Here is a 26,079-nt window from a genome sequence, read left to right as displayed (position 1 = left end):
CAAATTTATCAAATTATCTGAGAGTTCTCAAATATTAACTTCACATAAAAACAACTATACGTGAGTATCATATATTTTAATTTGTAGTGCTACTGATCAATTATAATTCATCATTTAATTAATCTTGCTACCTTGCTAGTCGGCACCAGCATCCAGAATTGCTGACATTAATTGGACGACCAATCACAACGTATATGTATAGAAAACATTCATGGATTTATCCGCTCAAAGCAGCATAATTATAAGAACATTCTGATCTGATTTTCATCAGTTTTTTTGAATGTCAATTAGTGATGTCCAACGATTTAAGTTAACGCAAAAGGAAACATAATTGACATCAGTGGTAATTAATTAGTGCTAACTAACTACTTAAAAACTTCTCCTAAGTCCATTACGTTACCTTCAAGAATCAAGGAAAATGAAGTTGCTCTGGTGTTCCAAGCAGCTGTAACAAATTGATATAGTTTTCATTATGTTGCTTTATATTAAGTTTTAACTGACTCCAGTGTCATATTTCAACCTGAATTATGCATAAGCTAAGCTGCATATATATAATTTGGAGAAATAATAATATTTTTTTCTTATTTTCTTTTCATGGAGTAAAAGATTTCTCACGTATATAACAAAACCAAAGGCAATAATAACAATATAATAATTGCATTGATATGATCCACAAGGCCCACAAATAACAATTATCATTCTCAAATCTAAAATTAAATCTACTCGCGATTTTCTAAACCGTGGATATATACGTGGTTTCCACTCTATCAGATCTGAAATATACCAACCAAACCTTTTCTATTTTGTCATACTTATAACTATTTAGAACTACTCACCCGAAATTGGAGGAATTATTAAAAAGAAGGGACCATATTTTTTCAAAAATGATACAAGAGACGTTAATACATCTAATTGTGTATGACCACTTTTAATTTCTGCATGTTTTCTTTTCATAATTGTCTATTGCAAAAATAAAAAACAGGCAATAATGCAAATGCCAATGAATTATTATTGATTATTATTATCATGTAATGTAAAGTCAGTATTATTTAATCGAACCAAAAATAACTAACCACATTACCTCACAAATAAGTCAAGATTATCCACTCACGATTTCACACCGACAAAGGTGAGAGAAGAGAGCACAAAATGATTCTCATAGACCCCGTTTTGACCAAACGGCAGCTTGAGTAGCCAAAATAACGTCGTTTTCATGGAGCATTTACGACCTAACTTTCTCCATCATTCGACCGTTTTGGTTAGCTGAAGCTTGTAGCTCAAACGAACAAACGGATTAACGGCAACAAGTACATAATAAACTAGAATCAGCGAATCACTAATCAAGTAACAGAATACATTGTTCTTACTAAAAATGACTAGTAAACCCATAAGACTTTCGATGCAACTATGTATTGTTTAAAAATTGTTTATTATATATTATTTAGAAGAAAGAGAAATTAAAAAGCAAATAACTTTTCATAAAAAATAAATATTTAAATTAATTAAATAATATTCTTTAAATTAAAAAATTTACTAAAAACTGAACATTTTTTAAAGACTTTATTGCAAGAACTTATTCATTTCGCACGCACATGCGGAATTAACGCCTTAACCGCCGGTGGGACCCGCTAGGACCCATCCCAATGGCATCTTCAGTAAATAAACTAGAGACAATAAGGGTAATAAGGTCAAAATACTGATTCCGTTGGAGGTTGACCCCACCATTCTGTTGCACTATAAAGAAGACCCAAAACCTCCCCAACGGTCTTCATTCATACATACCACACCAAACCCCGAAAAAACTTCCGCCGGCGACACTTCACTTCCGCCGCATTTTTTCCCTCGGGATCCGAGCTCGCCGGAGCTTTCATTTCGTAGTCAGTCACCACAATGCAGCTCTACCACCGTGTCACCGCCGTGTCAGTTTTGATATTTTGCTTCGGAATGATGTTAGTTTGCGGCCAGAAACAACGGCCACAGCACCGCATCCTCGATCCACATTGGCATGCTGGCACCGCCACGTGGTACGGCGATCCCGAAGGAGACGGTAGCACCGGTAATTAAAGGCTCATTCTCCATGTTCACTCCTTGAGTGTACTAATAACTAACTAACGGCTTAAATATTTTAGCGGCATGAATTTAAATTTGTTAGTGATGGTTGTGAATTGTAGGAGGGGCGTGTGGATATGGAACGATGGTGGATGTGAAGCCGTTGAAGGCGAGGGTGGGTGCGGTGGGGCCGGTGCTGTACAAGAACGGGGAAGGGTGCGGAGAATGCTACAAGGTGAAGTGCTTGGACCCAACCATATGCTCCAAGCGAGCGGTGACGGTTATCATCACGGACGAGTGCCCTGGTTGTCCCTCTGATCGAACCCACTTTGACCTCAGCGGTGCCGCATTTGGCCGAATGGCGGTTTCCGGCGAGAATGGTCAGCTCAGGAACCGAGGTGAAATCCCAGTCATATACCAAAGGTACGCACGAATATGCATCATATATGTACATGCAGAAGACTCTTTCTGTTTTGTTTTTTAATTTGACCTTTTAATTGCACTGGTAGATAGAAACTGAACGAGATTCTTGCCAGAGGCCGTGGTCCCCTCCAAGGCCTTACTGTGTTTCTATATTTGGGTTGAAACTAGAAACTTGAAAAAACATGTTGAAGCTATCCTTAGTTTTGTGGATTAAAAGGAAAAAAACATATTATATACTACTGAATGAATGACCTATATTTTGTTCTATGTGATTGCAATATTTGCAGAACACCTTGTACATATCCAGGCAAAAACATTGCCTTCCGTGTCAATGAAGGTTCTACACCCTTTTGGCTATCACTCTTGGCAGAGTGGGAGGATGGAGATGGAGACATCAGCTCCATGCAAATACAAGAAGTATGCATTTTGCTTCTCCTCTTAATATTTGTTTGCATAATCTTTTACCGAATTACCAAATCTTTAATTGATATGAATATATAAGAAAGTGATGTGATTCTTATTAATGTGTTATATTGATTTAACACATATTTAATTTACCATTATACTTTACGTCTGTTGTTTGAACAATGTTATGTGAAAAGTGCCAATTGGAGTTGAAAGCAACCGGCTAAACGTGCGCTAAAGCTTTTAGGGTCATTAATTATTTTTAGGGTACCAATTAAAAAGCAAAACAGCATGGCTAGGTTCCAAATGTTGTGGATGTGTCTCCCTAGATCACGTGCTAGCCTAATGCCACCACTTCCATCTTTTTTGGTACTTTAGATTGGACCCTCTTTCTATCCTATTAAAAATTGCTATCCATAGTGTTGTTAATTCTCGGTGGTGCCCTTTTCCCTCTATATTCTGTTTTCTAAGCATGTGATATATGGGACCTCTCTAACCAAACTTCATTCCTCACTTCTCCCCCACTATATAAAATATCTTATATATGGGGTCCAAGATCACTTAACTCGAGTTTCTTATATAGCAAAAAAGTAGCAAAAAATAATTCTTAACTCTTTAACTAGATCTTTTCAAGAAGAATTATGCTTTATATAGCTCAAACTGAATTTCTGAGTTATATTAATAGTTACATGACCCTACGAAATTTCATGAGTTCGTTATACTATTAATAAGGCTGAAGAAGTGAAAATTACGAGGGGAGGGGAGGGGGCAAAGTAAATTTATTGTTCCTTTACCAAATTTTGTAGGAGAATATAACATTAGTCTATGGCAAATCCACAAGATTAAATAATGATACTAATTTTCTTATACTATGTGTTGTGATTGATCATATATTGGCAGGTAGGGTCAAGTGAGTGGCTGGAAATGAAACATCTGTGGGGTGCAAATTGGTGCATCATTGCGGGTCCTTTAAGAGGACCTTTCTCTGTTAAACTAAGCACATCGTCAGGGAGAAGCCTCACTGCCAGGGATGTTATTCCAAGCAACTGGTCACCAAAAGCCACTTATACCTCTCGCTTGAATTTCATTCCTTAGGTTCATGCATGCTTCATTTGCAACTTTACAAGACCAAAGGGACTAGTAACATTAAAGAATGCCTTTTTTTTCCCAGTTAAAGTTGGTCAAGTTCCACAAGGGAAAACTTCCGTGGGTTATTATACTATATATAGATATATAGATAGATATGTTGACAGTGTTACCCTTACCCTTACCCTTTGTCTCTCTGTTTTCTTGATAGAAATTAAGTAGCCGTTGAATGCACAATGGCATTTTTATATGCATTTTTCCTTTTGTTTTTGTATACATCCTTTTGTGGTGTGCATATTGTTTAATTGTAACAGATGTTGTGTTATGTAGCCATCTCCAAAGAGGAGAGAGAGCTTGTAGTGTATAGTGTCCTTCATTGTTTGTACTGGCCCCCTTTGGCATTATTAAATAAAGTTATTAAATAAATGCATAATTTTGATATGAATGTATTGTGGTCCTGACCATTTTGATAAATTTTATTTTCATATGGACAATAAACTATGTCCAGTCTGATCTTTATAAACCAAAACTGATGAACTGCATTTGATGCTGAGTCTAGGGAAAACCATTAATTCGATGGCATAATTATAAGCATTTGTCTAACTTTCTATAGAAAAATAATTGATACTTCCAACTAAATAGAACATTAATGACACATCAATTTTCGTAATTATTACTGGCAAATCTAGTTGATGTGATGAAAGAAGATCAAAGCCAATGGGCTCCCTAGCTACAATACCTTAGTTATAGGTTAAGGCAAACAAAAAGTGGAAAATTAAGTTGGTAGGGGTATCCTATATATGAGATATGAATGGAGACAACTTTATTGGGGAATTTATGAGTGTTGTTCTTGAGTTCCCTTTGAGTAAGTTAGTTAATGTTAGGTACAGACTGTGAATGAGTGAGTGCATGATGAACTGATGATGGCTTTACAGGCTCAGAGAACTGTTAAGAGTGTTGACCACATCATCATCAAGATCAAGCACATGGTGAGGTTTTGAGAATATCACAAGGGAATCAAGTTGGTGATTCTGGTGTGACTTGTGACTGGTGAAATGAAAGGTTGTGTGATCTGAGTAATTCACATGTGGGGATAGGGTATGCCGTGTGCGGTGGCCATGCATGTTTGATTCTTGTCACTTTGGAGATAGTTGTATATATTGTTACTATCACATGAGAAACCATACTCTGGTTAATCTTCTAACACATTGGGTATATATGTTAATGCACCACACATTCTATCAGAAAAAGGAGTCAGAAATTGTTTGTGTAGGTTAATTGAATCTTGTAGAATTCTTAAACAATGTTTTTTTGTAGCAATAAAAATGCTGATATGTGTAGAGTTCAGCAAAATCATTATTTTCTTTTCACATATTCAATTCCTAAATGTGTATAGTAACCTCTGGCTTTTTATTATTATTAACTATTATTAATGATTTCTTTTTGTTGCACTATAGTTTTTCTTTTATATATGGTAAATGCTGAAATTAGTTTGGCCAAGTGGGCTAGCCCTTTGTGACACAAACTACATGATTTTCATCCTCTGAAGCATTTGTTTGGATTTTGGATACCTTTCTTGAACTATAAATTTGACCCTAAGGATACATGCGTTGAAAATGTCAAAGTTGTTTCTCTCTTCTTTGGCAAAGAGATAAAAAAAGGGTCTTTTGCATTGTAAGAAAAATGCTTCTGGTTGCTTTTTTGTTCTGCATTGTTTATCAAAACATAACTCAATCCAATAACCACTAAAATGTAAAAGTAAGTGGTGGCCTACAATTCATAATCAGTAAATTATCACTTTGCAGTTCTGATTACCAGTGTAAATTATCTTTTTCCCAGTCAATCAGTTACTGATCTCATGTCCCTGCTTTGAACCAAAAATTCCACTAATTGAATCAAATGGCACTTTTAGCTAAATATTTTACATCTGTGAATTGAAGACTGCAACTCAATGGCTGAAACTATCATACACAGAAAGAGAATTAAGTAGAATAGGGTATCTTAGATGTATTGGATATGTTCTGAACTAACAAAATATCTTTTTAACTAAGATGAAGGCTTCATTCAAATATAATAGTGCAAAAAAATATAGTTTGACAAGAAATTCAAAAATAAGAGGATATTAAAAAAAATTGCATCTAAAGCCTAAAAAGTCTAGGACAGTAGTTTGGACTGATTCTCTCCACACAGTCCATACTGCAAAGCCTAAAGTATCTTCATAGAGGCATCACTTATTCTCCATGAATGTTAGAACAGAATATAGCAAGACCAAAAAGAATACAAAGAATTATGTGTGTGTATATGAAAAAAAAAACATGATTACTAACATAACACAAAATTGTCTTCATCACTTAGCAGCTGCTGGTTCAGAACTAACCACTTTGTCACCCTCAACTACAGCAGGGGATTTTGGTTCCCCACTAGCAGGAGCACCTTTTGCTGGGGTAGCAGGTTTGTTTGCTGCAGCCGATGTTGGTGTTTTGTTCTTTTCACTCTTATCATCCTTCCCTTCCTTAGCATCCTTACCATCTTTGCCTTCTTTGGCTTTGGAATCCTTGTCTTCTTTTGGTGGCATCATGTGAGATGGAGGGTTCTGTTTGAGCTTCAAGATCATTTGGCGCATTCTTGAAAGATCAGTAGGCTTCCCTGGCTTTGGACCCTGAATTACATGCACTGCAGGCTGCTTATTCTCAGCTTCCTTCTTCCCTCTCCTCTTCTCAATGTTCGGAACCTCCCGAGGGATGATCTCAGCTATTGCTTTCCAGTAATGTTTGTCAGCTTCTTTGTGGAATTTCTCTTGGTTAGACAAGAACAGCTGCACATATTCATACATACATACTCATTCCCTTCATATTACAAGTTATAAGGCATGGCATGTATATGTATATATATATATATACCTTTTCTTTGTCTCTGTTGTTAGCTTTGGTTGTTTCACAACTGAGTTTCCTCTTCTCATAGAAAGCTTTCTTGTACTCTTCAGCTTCCTTTATGATTTGATTACGCATCTCCTTCTCCTTTTTCTCCTTTTCCTCAAGATGGATTGCGTTTTGACTGAAGCCATGGAAATTATTATGCAATCAGAAGAAATAGCAAACGAGTAATGTTTCATCATCATTAGACACTAAAAATACATAAACATTGCCTTAATTGGAAAACAAATCACTCTAACATTTACATCCACTCTTTCAATCAATCCAATTCAAAAATTATCATAACTTCATCAGTTCATAACAAAATCAATGCAGCATATAAGAAAGAGGAAGTATAAGAACTATCGTACGGAACGCATAACTTGCATTAAAACACGTGAAAAAAAATGATATATATGAATCTAACCGTCGCCATTCGCGCCTGGCAAAACCTTCCTCCTGCATTTGGGTGTGATCAGGGAGCAAGGGTCCTCCTCCGCCGGCGGAAGCGAAGGTTCCGTCGTCGTCATCATCATCATCATGGTTGCCATTGAAGGGTGTTGAAACTCCAAAGCCATAAACATCAGGAGATTGAGGATTGGTGTTTGTATCAACGGTGAGGTTGTTGCCGTATTGGGAATCGTTATCGATGTCGTTGGTGTCATCGTCGTCGAAGAAACCACCCGTTTCCACCCCCGGACCGGGCGATGGATGAGTACGTGGCTGGTCATCCTCAAACGAGTCGAACGACGACGCCATTATTAACTATACTACCACTCCTTTCTTCTTCTTCTTGGTTTTTTGTGTGTGTGTGTCTCTCTAAGCTTGTTGGATGGATCTGCTACGTTGCGTTCGGATCACGAGAATGTGTGTTAGTTTCTTCTCTCTCACCTCACCGATGAAAGAGCATCAAAGTGAGACAATTTTGGAGATTGAAATGCATGGTTTGTTATAGCTTATATTCTTAATACGTATCAAAGTTTTAAATATTTTAAGAAATAAACTATCATTTAACTAACATATAGTTAATTTGAATAAAATTTTTAGTCCTATAATGAAAGGTGGCACCACTCTAAAAAAAGATAAGATATTAACAAGTGTTTAATTAAGCGATTTAGTCAAACATATCAATTCATTTAGCAATTCTCAACTATCATACATGCTAGTTAATAAAATTTTTTATCAGACCAGCTCTCTGCCTAAAACTCTGCTAATGAATTCTTAAAGGTAAAACCAAAAGAGAAAGAATAATGCTAGAATCAATTTGTTAAAATGGTTTTGTTCTGCACAAGTTGTTCAACTTCAACATCTCCAAGCTCTATTTGGCTTCCTTGCATAGCAAGTTCATTCTGAAAAACCATCTCTATCTGCTCCAATGACTTCCCTTTGGTCTCAGGAACCAGAAAGTAGACAAACAAAACAGCAAGACCAGAAATAGCAGCAAACACAAAGAATGTTCCAGCAACTGTGATTGCACGACCAACAGAAAGAAAAGACATGGCAACAAGGCCACTGCAGAGTCTATTGCCAACGAATCCAAGCGACGAGGCCTGAGCTCGAAGCCTTAAAGGGAAGATTTCAGATGTAACAACCCAGCAAATCGGTCCTAGTCCTACCGAAAAGAATGCAACATTGCCACAGACAAAGAGAATAGCCAATGCAATCACAAAGGATCCTTGTCCAAATATAGAAAGAGTAGCTCCTATGCTGAACAAACAAATAGTCATCCCAATTGTGCTTATGTAAAGAAGAGGCTTCCTACCTAGTTTATCAACAAGAACTATGGCAACCAATATGAAAATAGTTTTTGATATTCCAACAGCAACTGTTGCTGCTAGAAGCTTTGAATTGTCCTTGATCCCAGCAGCTTTGAATATCTCAGGACTGTAATACACTGTTGCATCAATTCCAGTAATCTGCTGAAAACATTGGATACCACATCCTGTGATTAGCATCCGGCGAAGCGAAGGAGAAGGGAAGATCAATTCGCGCCACACCGGTTTGTCCTCCTTGGAAGGAACTCCAGCAGCCTGCTGAATTTCTGCCAGTCTCTCATCTACTTCTTTCTCATTCTCAATTGTTTTCAAGAGAACTTGTCTGGCTTCTTCAATTCTGTTCTGCATTACTAACCACCTCGGGGACTCAGGGATAACGAAAAGGGCGAAACCAATGAAAACAGAAGGAAGAATTCCCACAGCGAGCATTATCCTCCAATTAATGTGTGCTGAGAAGCCTGAGAAGGCATAGTTTGATACATAGCCAAGTAAGATTCCAATGTTTATGAAAATCTCAGGGAAGGAAGTGAGGGTGCCTCTAGAGATGTTTGGTGAAATCTCTGCAATGTAAATAGGAGCTATGACAACTCCAAATCCTATTCCAACACCTGCTAAGAGTCTTCCAATCATTAGAACTGAAAATGAAGGAGCAAGAGTCATTGTGAGTGCACCAGATTGGAACACCACTGCTGCTACAGCCATAGTCCATTTTCTACCAATCATATCTGATGTTCTTCCACCTCCTAAACTTCCCAATAGAGAAACAACGCTCAGAATGCCAACCAGAAACTCTTCCTTCACCTCAGATATCTTTAGATCCTCTTTGATGAATATAACTGCTCCACTCATTACACCAACATCTGGGGAAACAAAAAGTCAACGTTTTTAATCATTCTAAAATAGCACCAAGGTTGATAGCCTCTACCAGATTTTGGAATTTATTCTTCTCTTAGGAATGTAAAGAAACATAAATCAAGAATCACAGAAAGTAAAAGAGATTAGATGATAATATATACCATAGCCAAGAAGAACATTGTTGAGGGAAGCAAAGATGGCACAGGCTAGAACATATTTCCTAGTACTGTTCCTCCTTTCTTCTATGTGTTGTTGGTTCAAGGCATCATCAAAGTCTTCTGCAAGCTCTGAATTCATTCTCTTGTACTTGTTCTTTGATCCCAATGGGATTCCAGACAACCCCATATCTCCATTATCCCCATGTTGTTGGAACCCCATGTTTCACTACTTTGAGTTGTAGTAGTAACCCTTCTGTGTCTCTGGTTGGAGACACTCCTATGACAGTTATGATCGAGACTACTAAGTTCATATACGGTTTGTGCTTTTGCTATTAGATCTCAAGAGAATGAAGATCTTGTACTGTTGTACATGGACAACACTCATCGCCAACTTGCTGCCCCATTTGTATAATTTTATATTAATTCTAATCTTGTGATATGTTGTAGGTGAAAACTCACCTGGAATTTTTTTTTTTAAATTCATATTTGAGAATAGTTAAATAATTTAATAAATTTAAATAAATTATCATCTAATTATTTTTAACTATTAATTTTAGATAAAGACAACTGTTTATGAATATTTATTATTATAACATATAATATACATATATGGAGAGGATTGAAAAATAATTACTTGTATCTTTTTTATTGATTTAAATTTTTAAAAAATAAATAATTTTATAATATATAAAAATATTATTTGTATATTAAAATTAATTATCAAATTTAGTTATTAATATAAAATAAATATTTAAAATAAATTAAATAATATATATATTTATAAATAAATATATAATAATTAATTTCGATAACTGATTTTGATATATATTTAATATTGTTGTATAATATAACATTAGAATTTTTACAATTACAAAGTTTAATTTGATCTTTATTAATTTCAAAAAGAGAAAATTTTAACATGTAATATTTTTGTTTTGGATTACATTATTAGTTTATTACTCGTATAATACGTGCCTGCAAAGATGCATGTAAGTAGTATGTGGGGAAGCATTGGAGAGATTTGAAGTTTGAACTCTCACTTATTATCATCATGCTTAAATGTTGCTTTCATGACAACAACTACGGTGGGGCAAAATATCATCATGAATAACATGGCTTTTATACTAGGTTTTAATTTTGGCTTCAAGCTTTGACCAATTTGTGATAATATGCTACTGTGAATTCTACCTTATCACATAGTAAACATTTTTATTCTTGCTTGGTTCTAAGTAAATTAATCTTAATTGATGCTAGTTTGTGTGTTTTTGTTGTTTATATATTTTGATGATAATCTATGGTCATGGAATCTTTTTATTTATTATTTATTTTTTTCTCGTTTTTGCAATTTCTGATCTTTCGTAGATCACATAATATTCCTTAGGCATCAATAGGAACCGACGGAACTTTTTGGCTTGTACCTAGGCCTTTGTGTATTTTTTTTTTCTCTTTTGAAATATAATATTAACAACAAACGTGGGCTAATTTTTTTTATATGTAAAATATATTGGTATTTTTTTTAAAATAAGATTATTTAATATAATTACATGTAAGTAGATTTTATAGATAGAGAGTTAAAAATAAGAAAATGAATCTTCTATATTTTTTCTAACACTTGAGAGAATAAAGTGTGATCTTTCACCTTTAATTCTATAAGTGGAATTAAAATTAAATAGGAGAGAGAGAAATAAAAGGTGAGATTAAACATTAGACACCATCTATTTTTTTTTTCATTGGAGAGAATCCACTCCTAACACATAGGATGTGTGTTGCAATATGCAAGATTCGTGTTGGACACATATCATTATTCTGGCAACATGTAAAATGTGTGTCAGACACGTATCATTATTCTAGCGACACACAGGATGCCTGTTAGACATGTGTCATCATTTTGACAATACACAGAGTGCGTGTTGAATACTTTTTTTATACTTTCATTATACTGTAATACATTTTAAATATTAATATTCAATCAGAACATCATCTTTATTTCCATATTAAAACTAATTTAGTCAAAAAAAAATTAAAACTAATTTCTGACAAACGTGATCGTTTACTTGTTTTAATATAACTTTTTAAGGGGAAAAAATCTATTACCCATCACAACCACACATGTACAAATATCAGTATTGAACTATTGATTTCAATTATTTTGACAGTAGCACATGGATTGCTGTTAATTACAAATATCATTCGCACTATTTGCACCTGTAATGTTGCCATATTTATATATAAAAATGATATGTATAAAGTAAAATTAATTATCAAAATTAATTATTATGTATAAATATGTTACGAAGAATAACCAAAGATTAATGAACTGAGCTGGTAAAAATAGTTTAAGCGTCAGGAGGAGAGGGTCTCCGACTTGGCTTGCACCTGGAAGCTGCCGTCCGACTTGTATGTGTGATGGGATGGAGGTGGTACCTGCAAAGACACTCCGATACCTAAGTTAGCAAAGGGTTTTACAGGTTTAGAGAGTATTGGACTTTAGAGATACCTGAGGGGTGTCAATGTATTTATAGTGGTGAACCAATAACCACCGTTGGAGTAGTTCCACCTTTTAAGGTGGATAACCGTCCCTTTATCTTAGAAAAGTTGAGATATGGCTCTTGGAAGTGGGTTGAGAGATTTTAGGGGCAGTTACTTATTTGAATAAGGGTTATCTGCCAGCTAACCTTCGATCCCGACTTCCTTAAAGTGAAGTTTGTGTCGAGTCCGACCTCTTTTGAGGAGGTCGGTGAGTAGCGAAGGCCAATCATTGGATTGAGCCTTTTTGGCTTATTTGGACCTGGGCCTTAATGTTGGGTCAGGGTATGAACAGTGCCCTTACTCGAGTCCGATCTCTTTCACTTATAAGTTGGGCTCGAGTATTTAAACTCAGGCTTGTAGCCGATGTGATGTGAAAACCGACGTGATTTTTTGATATCGACGTGATTCAAATTTTCCAACAGCCGCGTCTAATTAAACGTCGCGTCCATTTAGGAGTTTCGCATTTACACGTGAAAGCAGTTACATTGGTAACGGCGCGTTTTTAATGATCTCGTCAATTTTACCCTTGGTGTGTTTATAAATACTTTTTCCTCTCTTTCTTCTATTTTCTTTCATCTTCTGAATTCTCTTACTTGCAATCCTTACCTTTCAAAAAAGAGAAAGCTTTTTTACCTTCCCTCTTGGAGCGCTGCGATTGCTATTGCCTCTGCTTCCCATGTCAACAAAGGTTAGCTTTTTCTTTCTCCCTGTCATTATTGAATGTTTTATTTTGTATGTTTGGAAGAGTTTTTACGCGCTCGCAATTAGTAGGCCTAGTAATTCGGTTTTGCCATTGCGTTTAAGGACCCCTTTTTTTTATCTTTTTTTGTTTTTCTTTGTAGGTCTCGTCGTCTTTCCACCCCTTTCTTTTTACCAAAAAAGATGTCTTCTCATGTGTCTGAATGGGTAGATGACACTGTTCTTGGGGAGAAACCTTTAGTAGACACAGACTACATCACCGACCTCCGCACTCACCATAAGATCTGTGATTCTGATGATGATGAGCCCAAGTATGAGTTGGTTGCCCCGGGTCATAAAGATCGGGTTTATTTTGGGAGAATTTCTGGTTCTAATCCCCATTTTTTCTTTATGTATGACTACCTTTTTTACCCGCCTAGGGGTCCTCCTGCCTTTCTCCGACTTCGAACTAAGCGTGCTATGTCATTGCCGAGTTACTCCTACCCAACTTCACCCCAACTCTTGGGGTTTCATGAAAATTTATCAGTTGGTTAGTAGAGAGCTGGATTTTTCAACTTCTTTAAGGATCTTTTTCTATCTTTTCCATATGACCAAGCCCTTTAGTGGGCAAAACAACAAGTAACAGTGGATTTCTTTCTGGGCCATTAAAGGTCGGAAAGTCTTTTCTATGTTTGACGAATCTTTTCACGATTTCAAGAATTTCTTTTTCAAAGTCCAAACTGTAGAGGGATACCATCCATTTTTTCTCGTTGAGAACTCCAACCTCCGATTTTCTCTTTATTGGCTAGAGGCCTCTCCAGTGGAGAAAAATGACCTGGAGGATTTAGATGAAGTAGAGGAGGCTATCGTGGGATTTTTCCGAGATGTTTGGGGGAGGGCCACATACTTGGATACCAAGAAATTCCTTTTGAGATCTCCGAGATTTGTACGGACCCAATTAGGTAGCTTTTCGTTTTTTCTTTGTGTTGATTTTGGTAATTTTCCGACTTGTAGTCTTCCGACTTGTGGTTTAATCTTTATGTTTTCCTTTTTTCAGAGATGGTGAAGAAAGGTTCCAGCGCCTTGATGAATCCATATTTGATGATGATTTTTGGTTGAAATTGAATGGATTTCATCATATAAACTCGCACTTACTCTCTTAAATAGCATGCTTTTGAACTTTCCTCCTAATTTGTGCTTGATTATGAAAATATGCTCTTTTGTGCCTAAATTAGCCTATTTTATTCCATTTGCCTTCCATTTGATGCCTTGATGCTGTTGGTGAGTGATTTCAGATGTATAAGGTAGGAATGGCTTAGAGAGAATAGAAGAAGAGCATGCAAAGAGGAGGAAGCATGAAGAATCAAAGGAGAAGATCACAGCGATGTGTGCGTACGCACAGACCTGCATGCGTATGCACAGACATCAAAACAGAGCCACGCGTGCGTGTGAGCTGCATCGTACGCGTCGCGCATCCATTCAGAGTATCGGGTAGTGTGCTTGCACACAGCTACTTGTGCGTACGTACAGGAAGATATTTTAGCAGAGTGTGTGTGCGCACACGTCTGTGCGTACACACAGGTGCCCGCACATGCCTTCATTAAAATTGCACGTGACCTGCAATTTTAGTGGATTGGAGGCCCATTTCTGAAGTCATTTAGCTCATAATAAAGGGAAAAGGAAGACGATAGCATAGAATAACATTAGGGTAGCTTAGGAGTAGTAGTAGGAAGCTTTAGTATAGTTTTTCTCTAAGTTTTTCATCACCTCCATTAGGGTTTATACTAGGGTTTTACATTCAAGTTCCATTTCCATTTTTTATCTTGGATTTTGCTTGCTTCCATTGTAAGTATCTCTTTGTTACTACTCTTTATAGCTACATTGTTCTTACTCTTTCTTATATTTCAAGTTATAGTTCAATTTTACTTCTCTTTTTCAAATTTAATTTCTTGTTGATGAATTTGATGGTTGATGTTTGTTATATGCTTTCTTGAGTTATTATTATTGATTGAGATCATTTGTTACTTTTAGTCTCAAGTATTTTCTCATTTCTCCCATGTTTAATGTTTTTGCCCACCAAGTGTTTGACAAAATGTCAATTATGATTTTGGGCTAGTTTTCTATCTCTTGACTTGAGAAAAGTGAGTCATTGGGTTCCTAGAGTTGGAATGTCCAACATTTAATGTCAATTCTTGGATTGTTAATTGTTCTTGTTCCCACTAACGCTAATTTGTTGCTAAGGCAATTAGCAAGCAATTTAGGATTTGTGGGTTAAGAACACTTATACTCGTTTAACATACGCTCTGACGTGAGGGTTAATCAAGTGAGATTAATCCATTTTAATTATCATAGTTGTGGTTCCAACAAAGAAAGGACCCTTAGCTCATTCCAAGCCAAGATGCTTTTTATGCTTTAAATCTTTCACACACATTTATATTAGTCTTTTTTATTTATACCTTACTTGTCTATATTATATAGTTAGTTCTTTAATTCCTTTATTAGTTCATTTATTGCAATTTTGAATGTTCTTTTATTTCTTTATATGTTTATCTCTTCATTGAAAACCCATTGATCATCACAACTGGAATTGTACACTCATTGGTCTCAAGTGTCCTCGGGAGACGACCCGGAAACTAAACACTCCCGGAATTGAATTAGTTTTGAATAGTGACATCTTTCGAATTCAAACTTTGATTGAGAGTTGATTGTGGGTTTGGGACTATACTTGCAACGCCAATTCTATTTTTAGGAAAATTCCTAAACCCACTTCGGCACTCCGTCACGCCTCCTACCAGAAGGTCCAGGATGCCAAGAGAAGGTCGCGGGCTCGGGTTGATGCCGTGAAGGCTGCCAGTGTTCCTCCTCCTTGTGATCTGGGGACCTCTTCTCACCCCATTATGGTAACTTCTGCCCCTGCTTCTTCTCTTCCTCCCCCCACCTGACCTTCCCTTGAACCCGAGAAGAAGAAGAGCAAGACTTCAGAGTCTGGTTCTTCTTTTTCTGGGGAGGCTAATTTTGATGGTCCCAAGTTCGTTCGGAATCACATCTTCCCATATACTCGAATTAATATGGATGATGCTTCCGTTCAAAACCATCTTAATTTCATGGTTCAGGGAAGTGTTCGGACTGCTGAGGTGTGCACAAGACTTCTTGATATTTTGGACAATACTCCCCTTACCTCTTTGGGCTCTACCCAAAAGGTTGAGGAGTTGGAAGGGAGAATTTTCCTCTATTAAGGGGAAGAGAAGAGGCTCCAGGAGGAAGTTATATGGTTGAAGGAGGAGAGGCCCCGACTTTAGGAGAGGGAGAAGAAGTTGATGGCCCAATGTGCCATGGCGGAGGGCCTGAAGGAGAAGGCGGAGCAGAATTACGTTAGGGTCTTCACCAAAAATATTGACCTTCAGCGGGAGTTGGAGAAAGGTCGGGAGACTTATCAGGATCTGGAGGACTCTGTGGCGGAGAGCTCGGAGGAGGCTTGGAGGATCTTTAAGGATCAGGTCGGAGTTATCGCTCCTGACCTAGACCTTTTCCCTCTTGATCCTGATAAGATCGTTGTAAATGGTACTATTGTTTCTCCCCCTGACTTGAGACGGATTCTGAGCTGAAGACCCATGGCCAAAGAATTGTAGAATCTCCTCCTCGCGAGGATCAACAAGAGGGATCCCAGCGACATCTTCAAATGCTCCGACTCCTGCCGCTGAAGACACTGCTCCATCCCGTCCTGCCGATGATTCGAACTCTCTTCCTTCTGGTGATGTCAATCCTTTTTCTGTTTGATTTGAGCTCTTTGGGGACCGGCTTGTGGGCCCCTTTGAATAATTTTTCTATTGTTGTTGTGGTTTGCTGCTGACTCTTCTGGCCTTCTGGCCGTAAACAAAAAATTTAATTTTTGCTTTATCAAAATTGTCCTTTTTTGGATAAGGATTTTTAAGATATATTTGGTGCGTGCATGCTTTCTGCCATTTTTCCTTAGGTTTTTTATAGAAAAAACCTTTTTGATCTTTTTGTTTTGGAAAAACCTTCTGTCTTGGCAGGCTGTGTTTTTGTATAGGTTATTTTCAAAAGACTTGAAAATAGTCTCTGCCTTCCTTTTTTATTGATTTCCTTCATCTCTTTTCTGTATTCCTCTAAATTCAAATTTTCTTATTTGAATTGTTCATAACTTAGGTTATTTTCGCGATGCATTTCAATTCTTTCTCAGTTTTTCTGACTTGTTGGTTGTGACATTCCCGAGTTATCATAATCTGCTTTTATAACCTCTTTACCCCGACTTGTACCTCGTCATTTTATCCTGACAACCACTTAGATCGATCATGAAATTTTTACGTTTTGTCAAACTTAAGTCGGTGTGTTTCGTAAGAAAATGATAACTAACGGAATTTAAAGAGATGTAGAAAAAGATCTTTATTTATTGATGAAGGTACTCTTTTGCTACTAAGGGATTAAAAAATTATTCCCCCTTAGCCTCCACTTTGATGCCTCGTTAAAACTCCCTTCAAGAAAACCCTTCTTTTGGGAAAAAACTATGAAGTCGGGAAAAAGAGTACACCAGGGAGTGGAGTTCGCTTTTAACTATAGTACCTTTTCATATTACAAGCATGCCACGACCTAGGTAGCTCGGTATCGAGCAAGTTGGTTACCTTATAGTATCCCTTTCCTAAGACTTCACTTATCCTATATGGCTCTTTCCAATTATTAGCGAGCTTTCCATTCCCAGACTTGTTGACTCCAATGTAATTTCTTATCAAGACTAAGTCGTCTATAATGAAGCTTCTTTGAATGACTTTCTTGTATCTGTTTGTCATCCTTTACTTCATCGCTGCTTCTCTTATCTGGGCTCGTTCCCGGACATCAGGGAGTAACTCGAGCTCCTCTTTGTACCCCTGTATATTGCCATCCTCGTCGTAGAAGCTTACCCTTGGACTTTGCTTGTTGATTTCAACTGGTATCATGGCTTTTATGCCATAAGCAAGTCGGAAAGGGTGTTTCTCCTGTGGCAGACTAAGGTGTAGTTCGATAAGCCCAAAGTACTTGAGGGAGTTCTTCAGCCCATGCTCCCTTTGCATCTTGTAACTTTTTCTTCAACCCAGCCAGTATGACTTTGTTAGTTGCCCCAGCATTCCCTTTTACATGTGGGTGCTCTACCGAGGTGAACTGATGCTTGATCTTCATACTGGCTACCAGGTTTCTAAAGGTAGGGTCGGTGAACTGAGTGCTATTATCAGTCGTGATGGAGTAGGGGACTCCATACCTTGTGATGATGTTTTTGTAGAGGAATCTCCAACTTCTCTGAGCTGTAATGGTGGCTAGTGGTTCTGCTTCTATCCACTTTGTGAAGTAGTCTACTCCCACTATTAGGTACTTTACTTGTCCAGGCGCTTGGGAAAAGGGTCTCAATAGGTCCAATCCCCATTTTGCAAAGGGCCATGGAGAAGTTATGCTAATGAGCTCCTCGGGGGGAGTGACATGGAAGTTGGCATGCATTTGGCATGGCTGACACTTCTTTACGAATTCGGTGGCATCTTTTTGCAAGGTCGGCCAGTAGAACCCAGCTCATACGACTTTTCTAGCCAAGGACCTTGCTACGAGATGGTTTCCACAGATACCATTATGGACCTCTTCCAAGACTTCTGTTGTATTTGAAGTCGGGATGCATTTTAACAATGGTGCAGATATCCCTCTTTTATAGAGGATGTTTTTTTACCAAAGTGTAGTTTTGTGCTTTCCTCCAAATTTTCTTGGCCCCTTTTTTCTCTTTTGGTAGGATGTCGAACTTAATGTATTCGATTAGTGGGTTCATCCATCCGAGGTCCAATCCGGATATTTCAAGGACGTCTTGTCTGCCCTCTGTCTTTGTGACTGAGGGATCTTAGAGAGTTTCTTGGATCAGTCTTCTATTATTCCCTCCTGGCTTGATACTTCATAGTTTGGAGAGGGCATCTGCTCTGCTGTTGAGGTCCCGAGTTATGTGTTTGACCTCAGTTTCTGCAAAATGTCTAAGGTACTCCAAGGTTTTATCTAAGTACCTTTTCATATTGGGGTCTTTGGTCTGATACTCCCCATTTATTTGAGAAGTCACCACCTGAGAGTCACTGAATACGACTACTTTTATTGCTCTGACTTCCTCAGCCAATTTTAATCCTGCAATCAAGGCTTCATATTCTGCCTGATTGTTGGAAGCTGAAAATTCAAATTTGAGTGGGACTTCTACTTGGGTTCCCTCTTGATTGACTAATATTATGCCCGCACCGCTTCCGACTTTGTTGGAGGATCCATCCACGTATAACTCCCATGTAGAGAAGGCTTCCTCTTGACCCCCTGCATATTCTGCCACGAAGTCGGTGAGGCATTGGGCTTTAATTGCTGTTCGAGTTTCGTACTTAAGGTCGAACTCGGATAGCTCTATGGCCCATTGAACCATTCTCCTTACAATATCCGTCTTCTAAAGGATTTGCTTCATGGGCTGGTTCGTTCGAACTCTTATGGTGTGAGATTGAAAATAAGGCCGTAGTCTTCGAAAGGCTACTATTAAGGCATACACAAACTTCTCAAGTTTTTGATACCTTAATTAAGGGCCTTGTAGGACTTTACTGGTGAAGTACACAGGATGCTGCCCGACCTCGTCTTCCCATATTAGAGCTGATGTTACAGCTTTGTCGGCTACAAATAAATACAGGACGAGTTCTTCCCCATCTTTAGGTCGGGTCAGGATGGGAGGTTGGCTTAAAAACCTTTTGAACTCCTGGAATGCTTCTTCGCACTCAGGAGTCCATTCGAACTGGCATCCTTTCCTTAGTAAGGAGAAGAGTGGGAGGGATCTTAACGCTGATCCTGCCAAGAACCTGGAGAGGGTTGCAAGTTGGCCATTCAACTACTGGATTTTCCTTAAGCAAGCCGGGCTTTTCATTTATAGGACTGCTTTGCACTTGTCGGGGTTGGCTTCAATCCCCCTTTGTGTTAGCATAAATCCTAAAAAATTTTCTGCCTCCACTGCGAAGGTGCACTTTGCGAGATTCAATCTCATCCCATGCATCCTAATGGCGTTGAAGACTTGCGAGAGGTCAGTTAAGAGGTCGGCCTCATCCTTGGTTTTTACTAACATGTCGCCTACATAGACTTCCATTAGTCTTCTAAGGTGGGGTGCAAACACCTTATTCATCAGCCTTTGATATGTGACTCCTGCATTTTTTAACCCAAAAGGCATGACCACATAGCAATAGTTTGCTCTTGGCATGATGAAAGATATGTTTTCTTGATCCGGCTTGTACATTGGAATTTGATTATATCTCGAGTACGCGTCCATGAACAATAGGTATTGATACCCTGAGCTGGAGTCTACTAAAGTATCAATGTTTGGAAGTGGATATGGGTCTTTAAGACAGGCCCTGTTCAGGTCAGTGTAGTCGACGCACATCCTCCACTTACCATTTTGCTTTTTGACTAGCACCACATTTGCCAGCCACACCGAATATTTGACCTCTTTGATGAAGCCGGCTTCCAGGAGGACTTGTACTTGCTCTTCCACCACTTGTTCCTGTTCAGGTTTGAGCTTCCGTCTTCTTTGCTGAACACGTCGTGATCCGAGGTATACTGAAAACTTATGCGACATGAGTTCGAGATCTATCCCTGGCATGTCGGAGGCTTTTCAAGCAAAGAGGTCGGAATTCTCTTGCAGGAGCCTTATAAGCTTTTACTTCATATCTTCTTTCAGATTGGCTCCTATGTTGGTATTTTTTCTTCCTCTTTTTCGACCTGTACCTCTTCATTTTTTTCTCCAGGTTGTGGTGGCAACTCTTCTTTAGCTCTGACCCCTCCGAGCTCAATTATGTGAACCTCCTTGCCTTTTTCTCTCAGGTTTAGGCTTTCATGTAGCATTTTCTTGCCAACTTCTGATCTCCCCTGATAGTTGCGATTCCCTCTGGCGTTGGAAATTTCATGCAGAGATGGGGGGTGGACACCACTGCTCCGAGCCGATTTAGGGTTGTTCTGCCTATTAGGGCATTGTAGGCTGAACCCACATCGACGATTATGAAGTCGATGCTCAGAGTTTTAGATTTTTCCCCCTTTTCAAAAGTTGTGTGTAGTGGTATGAATCCTAGTGGCTTTATTGGTGTATCCCCTAACCCATATAGGGTATCGGGGTAAGCTCTTAACTCCTTTTCATCTAATCCCAATTTATCAAACGTTGGTTTGAACAAGATATCGGCCGAGCTTCCCTGATCCACCAGGGTTCTATGTAGATGGACATTGGCTAGGATCATGGTTATCACCACTGGATCGTCATGTCCAGGAATGATGCCTTGCCCATCTCTTTGGTAAAAGAGATAGTAGGGAGGTCGGGGACCTCACCCCCGACTTGGTAGACTTCCTTCAGGTGCCTTTTGCGAGATGACTTTGTGATACCACCTCCAGCAAACCCTCATGAGATCATATGTATATGTCTTTCCGGGGTCTGTGGTGGCGGGTCTCTTCAATCCTCGTCATCTCGCTTTCTCTTGCCATGATGGTCCAACCTTTCCATGAGATATCTGTCGAGCCGACCTTCTCTGGCCATCTTTTCTATCACATTTTTCAGGTCATAACAATCATTTGTTGAGTGTCCATATAGTTTATGGTACTCACAATAGTCGCCACGACTTCCCCCCTTTTTATTTTTGATGGGCCTAGGGGGAGGTAATCTTTCAGTATGGCAAATTTTCCTGTAGACATCAACTAGGGAAACACGTAGAGGAGTATAGGAGTGATACCTCCTAGGTCTTTCGGGGTCGATTTCCTCCTTTTTCTTGGGCTCCCACTCTTTCTCTTTTGATGAGTGAGAGTGCCCAGGTCGCCAGCTCGGCTTTCGTAGTCTGCATTTTTCTCCATGTTGATGTACTTTTCAGCTCTCTTCTGTACATCACTTAGAGAGGTCGGATGCCTTTTCGAGATGGACCGGGAGAAGGGGCATTCTCGGAGTCCATTTACTAGGCCCATAATCACCGCCTTTGTGGGTAGGTCTTGAATTTTCAAACACGCTTTGTTGAACTTTTTCATGTAGTCTCTCAAAGGTTTTTCGACCTCCTGTTTTACTCTCAGGAGGCTCGGTGCGTGCTTTACTTTGTCATTTTGAATAGAGAATTGCATTAGGAACTTCCGCGAGAGATCGTCGAAGCTGGTGACCGACCTTGGGGGAAGGCTATCGAACCACTTCATCGCTGCTTTCGTCAAGGTCGTCAGGAAAGCCTTGCAGCGAGTAGCATCAGAAGCGTCGGCCAAATACATCCGGCTTTTAAAATTGCTTAAATGATGCTTTGGGTCAGTAATTCCATCGTAGAGGTCCATATCAGAGCTTTTTAAGTTTCTTGGAACTTTTGCCTGCATTATGTCCTCGCTGAACGGGTCTTCTCCTCCCAAGAGAGAGTCTTCTCGGTCACTGCGAGAGTTTCGACCTGGAGAGCGGACTCTAGTCTTAGGAGCTTTTCTTCAAGCTCCTTTCGTCGCTCAATCTCGCTTCTCAAATTTCTTTTTGCTTCTCGCTGTCGTTCCAGCTCTTGTTCCAACTGCTCCAGGCCCCCTTGGTGGCTGTGGAACAATCCCATGAAGTCAGCTGCATGGGGTTGCCCCTCCTTTCCTGATTCACGTCCCTCAGAGAAGTTTTCCTTTGGGTCTTTCACTCCTGAGGTGCCTTCTTTGTGCTAGTTAGTCATCCCTTGGTGAGTGACTATCGCTCTATCGTTATTATCAGCGTCCTAATTCTCTTTCTCCAAATCAGAAACTGTGTTTCCATCCTCGTTGAAGTCGTCCACCATTACTGGTTGATCTCTCGGGTCCCTGGCAACGGCGCCAATGTTACGAAGGGTAACCGGAGATTAATGGATTGGGCTGGTAAGGATGGCCCAAGCATCAGGAGGAGAGGGTCTCCGACTTGGCTTGCGTCTGGAAGCTGCCGTCTAACTTGTATGTGTGATGGGATGGGGGTGGTGCCTACAAAGACACTTTGATACCTAAGTTAGCAAATGGTTTTACAGGTTTAGAGTTTAGAGAGTATTGGACCTTAGAGATACCTGATGGGTGTCAGTGTATTTATAGTGGTAAACCAATAACCACCGTTGAAATAGTTCCACCTTTTAAGGTGGATAACCGTCCATTTATCTTAGGAAAGTTGAGATATAGCTCCTGGAAGTGGGTTGAGAGATTTTAGGGGCAGTTACTTATTTGAATAAGGATTATCTGCCAGCTAACCTTCATCCCGACTTCCTTAAAGTGGAGTTTGTGTTGAGTCCGATTTCTTCTGTGAAGGTCAATGAGTAGCGAAGGCCAATCATTGGATTGAGCCTTTTTGGCTTATTTGGATCTAGGCCTTAATGTTGGGTCAGGATACGAACAAAATATATATTATATAATAATTATATTAAATATATATTAAAATTATATATTAAAATCAGTTATTAAAATAAAATATATATTAAAATATAAAATATATAATAATTAATTTTAATATATAAATAATATTTTTATTATTTAATTTATTAATTGATACATACCTAATATGGTCGATTTATATATGGTATGGTAGTTTCTCATTTGCTAGGTATGAGAAATTCAGAAGCAAGAGTTTAGATTTTTGTGCATATTGCTTTTCTTCATCTGCACTGTGCATTGTGCACTGTGCACTGTGCACTGTGCACTGTGCACTCATGCTTGGGCGTTCACTTTTTCCAACTCTTACACCACATAAGTTTTCTCAATTATTCAGTTTTGTAATGTCACACGGATAAAATATCTGACTTTAGTAATACTTGCTTTAAAAGTTATACAAATAATGATATATGATGATATAAACAATGTAAATTATTTTATATTTTCTTATATATATATATATATATATAAAGACTTTTTTTTTGGTAAATATATAAAAGGACACATTATATAAACAACATAGTAAAAGCCACCCTAAACATAAAATAGCACTCTGGGTCTCTAGCATATGTGCATTTTGTTTTGTCTTAAAAAGACTTGTGCGCTTTTAGTAGAACTAGTGCTAATAGAATGGGCTTAAGATAAATGGTTAACTAACACACATTGGAGGCCCATTACCCAATTTCTAGTATATCCCATGTTGGGTGTCATCTGTCTCACTAAAAAGTAAAAATCCAATTTACCAAAACTTGAATTAGTTGAGTGGTCTAACTTACTCATCCACTTAAGTAAGTGTCGAGAGTTCAAATCTCACTTTGTGCATGCAGCAACCTATTGATTAACAACAGACCTTTAAATAGAACTCAAATCCATAACAAATTAGTCATTATCCTATTGGATTAAGAAATAGCCTGAGCAACAAAAAAAACCCAAATACTTGACCAAAAAGAATACCCAAATCAATGTGGCCATGTCACAAACATAATAAATTTGCTTCGGCTTCAGCCTCTTTTGTTTGTTGTAAAGACTAAAAAGTTTTGCCAAATTCAGTAATCAGTATCATATAATCCACTAATATTCAAGACATTTTTCTAAAAGTTCAATAAACACTTATAAATTATAATGCATTCCTCCTTTTGGGATGTATTTGCATTAATCTTGTGGGTTACATCCTTATACACTTTTCTAATGATCAACAACAATTTTTTTTTCTATTAGATAGAGTCAACTACACAACTACACAACAACATTCCTATGTCCTATCATGCATTATATGAGATATTTATAGATAATCCATTTTAAAAATTACACCAAAAATATCAAATAAACTAAAAAAATTCGAACTCGGTATTAATTAATTCACAAGCTTGAATTCAATTCTTATAATATCATATCTTAAAAGAAATAGATCCTCTCAATTTTTTTATTTAATTATTTGGTAAAATGTGATCTCTCACTTTACATTTTTTAAGTGGGACAAAAAAATATATATGAAAAAAATATTAAATAATAAAAGATCACACCTTACCAAATAATTTAAAAAATATATATATATATGGGAAGATCCACTCCTTAACTTAGACCACCAGTTGGTTATTTTTCAAAAATTATAATATTTTTTTTAAAATTAATAAAATTTAATTTGATTTTTTTAATCTCCACAAATATATATTGACCTTTCATGAAATCTATGTAATAATACCCTTGGTACTTTTATATTTTCTACATGTGATATTAAACACACTAAATGATAATACTAACCCCTCCTAACTTATGTTGTGAATAAAAACAGAGAGGATTATGATGAATTTTATAAACCCTTTAAAAGAAGATCAATAGAATTTTCCCAACCTTAATATAAATGTTGTTGAACACTTTATATACCTAGTTCATATCATGTACAGTTTTCATTAATTATTACGTGTGTATTTCTTTTATTAAATGATTACGTGTATAAACTATAAACTATTAACGGAACCCTCTTCTTTCTAAATCTAGATGCTTTTTATGAATTCTTTGAGCTGAAGTAGCGGCTTAATTAATTAAGAAGGTTATGGAATTCATTAAGAAGAGCTTACCAAATCTACTGTTCTAGGAAGAAAAATTGCACGCAAATTTCCTGTTTGGTTCAAACTTTGTTTTAATTAAATGAAGAAAATGTTGATAGCAGCCAGAGTCTCAACAGTGACATAAAAATTATTGGGTTTGGTTTAGAGAAGGATCAGCATCATACTTAACTATATGGCTACGTCATTAGTAATCTAGCATCGTGCCAGATATTTTGTTCATCGTTAATTATTACCTTTAACATATTTATCATCGTAATCGTGGTTTGTTATAACCAACTTTTTAGCACGTATTTTTAATTTCCCTGAATTAAACTCGAAATCACTTTAAAAAAAGGGGACAATTTTGACTATTACTGGACATGCTTAGTGTACTGTTTTTTTTTTAATTTAAATAAAATTCTCTTATTTATGAGTGTATATTAGAATATAAAAATTTATCAATTTGTGTATTTAGCAGCAAGTATAAAATGCGAAAAGCAAATTTATAATATTTTTTATGACTATACCAGTAAAAATATGAAGTTCTATTTTTACTAATAATACCAGCGAAAATGCAATAACATTTACGCAGAAGCTGAAAGTTGAAATGCAAGGGAAATGGAATTTTATTTTTGAAAATACAACTTCCTAGAAATGTTTGAAACTGGCCATGTAGGAGTCTAATTTGACTGATATTATTAATTTTTTCAGTTCAAAATTTTCATTTTAGTACAGATTATTCAATCGTGTAAATATTTAAAAA

At 37.5% G+C, this 26,079-nt stretch overlaps 3 protein-coding genes across 3 annotated transcripts; 1 reads left to right on the top strand and 2 right to left on the bottom strand.

Moving 5' to 3' along the window:
- Positions 1-1,790: 1,790 nt before the first annotated feature.
- LOC130946345 (expansin-B3-like) lies at positions 1,791-4,348 on the top strand. The gene is made up of 4 exons (XM_057875043.1): positions 1,791-2,056; positions 2,172-2,472; positions 2,760-2,889; positions 3,778-4,348. The coding sequence occupies exons 1-4, from the start codon at positions 1,891-1,893 to the stop codon at positions 3,970-3,972; spliced, it is 792 nt and encodes a 263-aa protein (XP_057731026.1). The 5' UTR covers positions 1,791-1,890; the 3' UTR covers positions 3,973-4,348.
- Positions 4,349-6,310: 1,962 nt separating this feature from the next.
- On the bottom strand, positions 6,311-7,634 carry LOC130945854 (clathrin light chain 1-like). Its single transcript, XM_057874551.1, has 3 exons — positions 7,303-7,634; positions 6,864-7,017; positions 6,311-6,778 (listed from the first exon to the last, which is right to left on the bottom strand). Exons 1-3 carry the CDS (start codon positions 7,632-7,634, stop codon positions 6,311-6,313), a joined length of 954 nt encoding a protein of 317 aa, XP_057730534.1.
- A 356-nt stretch (positions 7,635-7,990) lies between these two features.
- LOC130944904 (probable polyol transporter 4) lies at positions 7,991-10,038 on the bottom strand. Its single transcript, XM_057873490.1, has 2 exons — positions 9,667-10,038; positions 7,991-9,510 (listed from the first exon to the last, which is right to left on the bottom strand). Exons 1-2 carry the CDS (start codon positions 9,881-9,883, stop codon positions 8,135-8,137), a joined length of 1,593 nt encoding a protein of 530 aa, XP_057729473.1. The 5' UTR covers positions 9,884-10,038; the 3' UTR covers positions 7,991-8,134.
- Between the last annotated feature and the right edge of the window lie 16,041 nt (positions 10,039-26,079).

Source organism: Arachis stenosperma, chromosome 8 (assembly GCF_014773155.1).
Source record: "Arachis stenosperma cultivar V10309 chromosome 8, arast.V10309.gnm1.PFL2, whole genome shotgun sequence".
Lineage (NCBI taxonomy): Eukaryota > Viridiplantae > Streptophyta > Magnoliopsida > Fabales > Fabaceae > Arachis > Arachis stenosperma.
The sequence above is the reverse complement of the archived record's forward strand: the minus strand, read 5'-3'. Positions and strand labels throughout refer to the sequence as shown.

Coding starts and splice junctions, on each gene's coding strand:
- LOC130946345 (XM_057875043.1), top strand. CDS start 1,891: ATGCAGCTCTACCACCGTGTCACCGCCGTGTCAGTTTTGATATTTTGC. Junction 2,057..2,171: donor CGAAGGAGACGGTAGCACCG/GTAATTAAAGGC, acceptor TGTGAATTGTAG/GAGGGGCGTGTGGATATGGA. Junction 2,890..3,777: donor GCTCCATGCAAATACAAGAA/GTATGCATTTTG, acceptor ATATATTGGCAG/GTAGGGTCAAGTGAGTGGCT.
- LOC130945854 (XM_057874551.1), bottom strand. CDS start 7,634: ATGGCGTCGTCGTTCGACTCGTTTGAGGATGACCAGCCACGTACTCAT. Junction 7,018..7,302: donor GCCAGGCGCGAATGGCGACG/GTTAGATTCATA, acceptor CCATGGCTTCAG/TCAAAACGCAATCCATCTTG. Junction 6,779..6,863: donor ACAACAGAGACAAAGAAAAG/GTATATATATAT, acceptor GAATATGTGCAG/CTGTTCTTGTCTAACCAAGA.
- LOC130944904 (XM_057873490.1), bottom strand. CDS start 9,883: ATGGGGTTCCAACAACATGGGGATAATGGAGATATGGGGTTGTCTGGA. Junction 9,511..9,666: donor CAATGTTCTTCTTGGCTATG/GTATATATTATC, acceptor TTGTTTCCCCAG/ATGTTGGTGTAATGAGTGGA.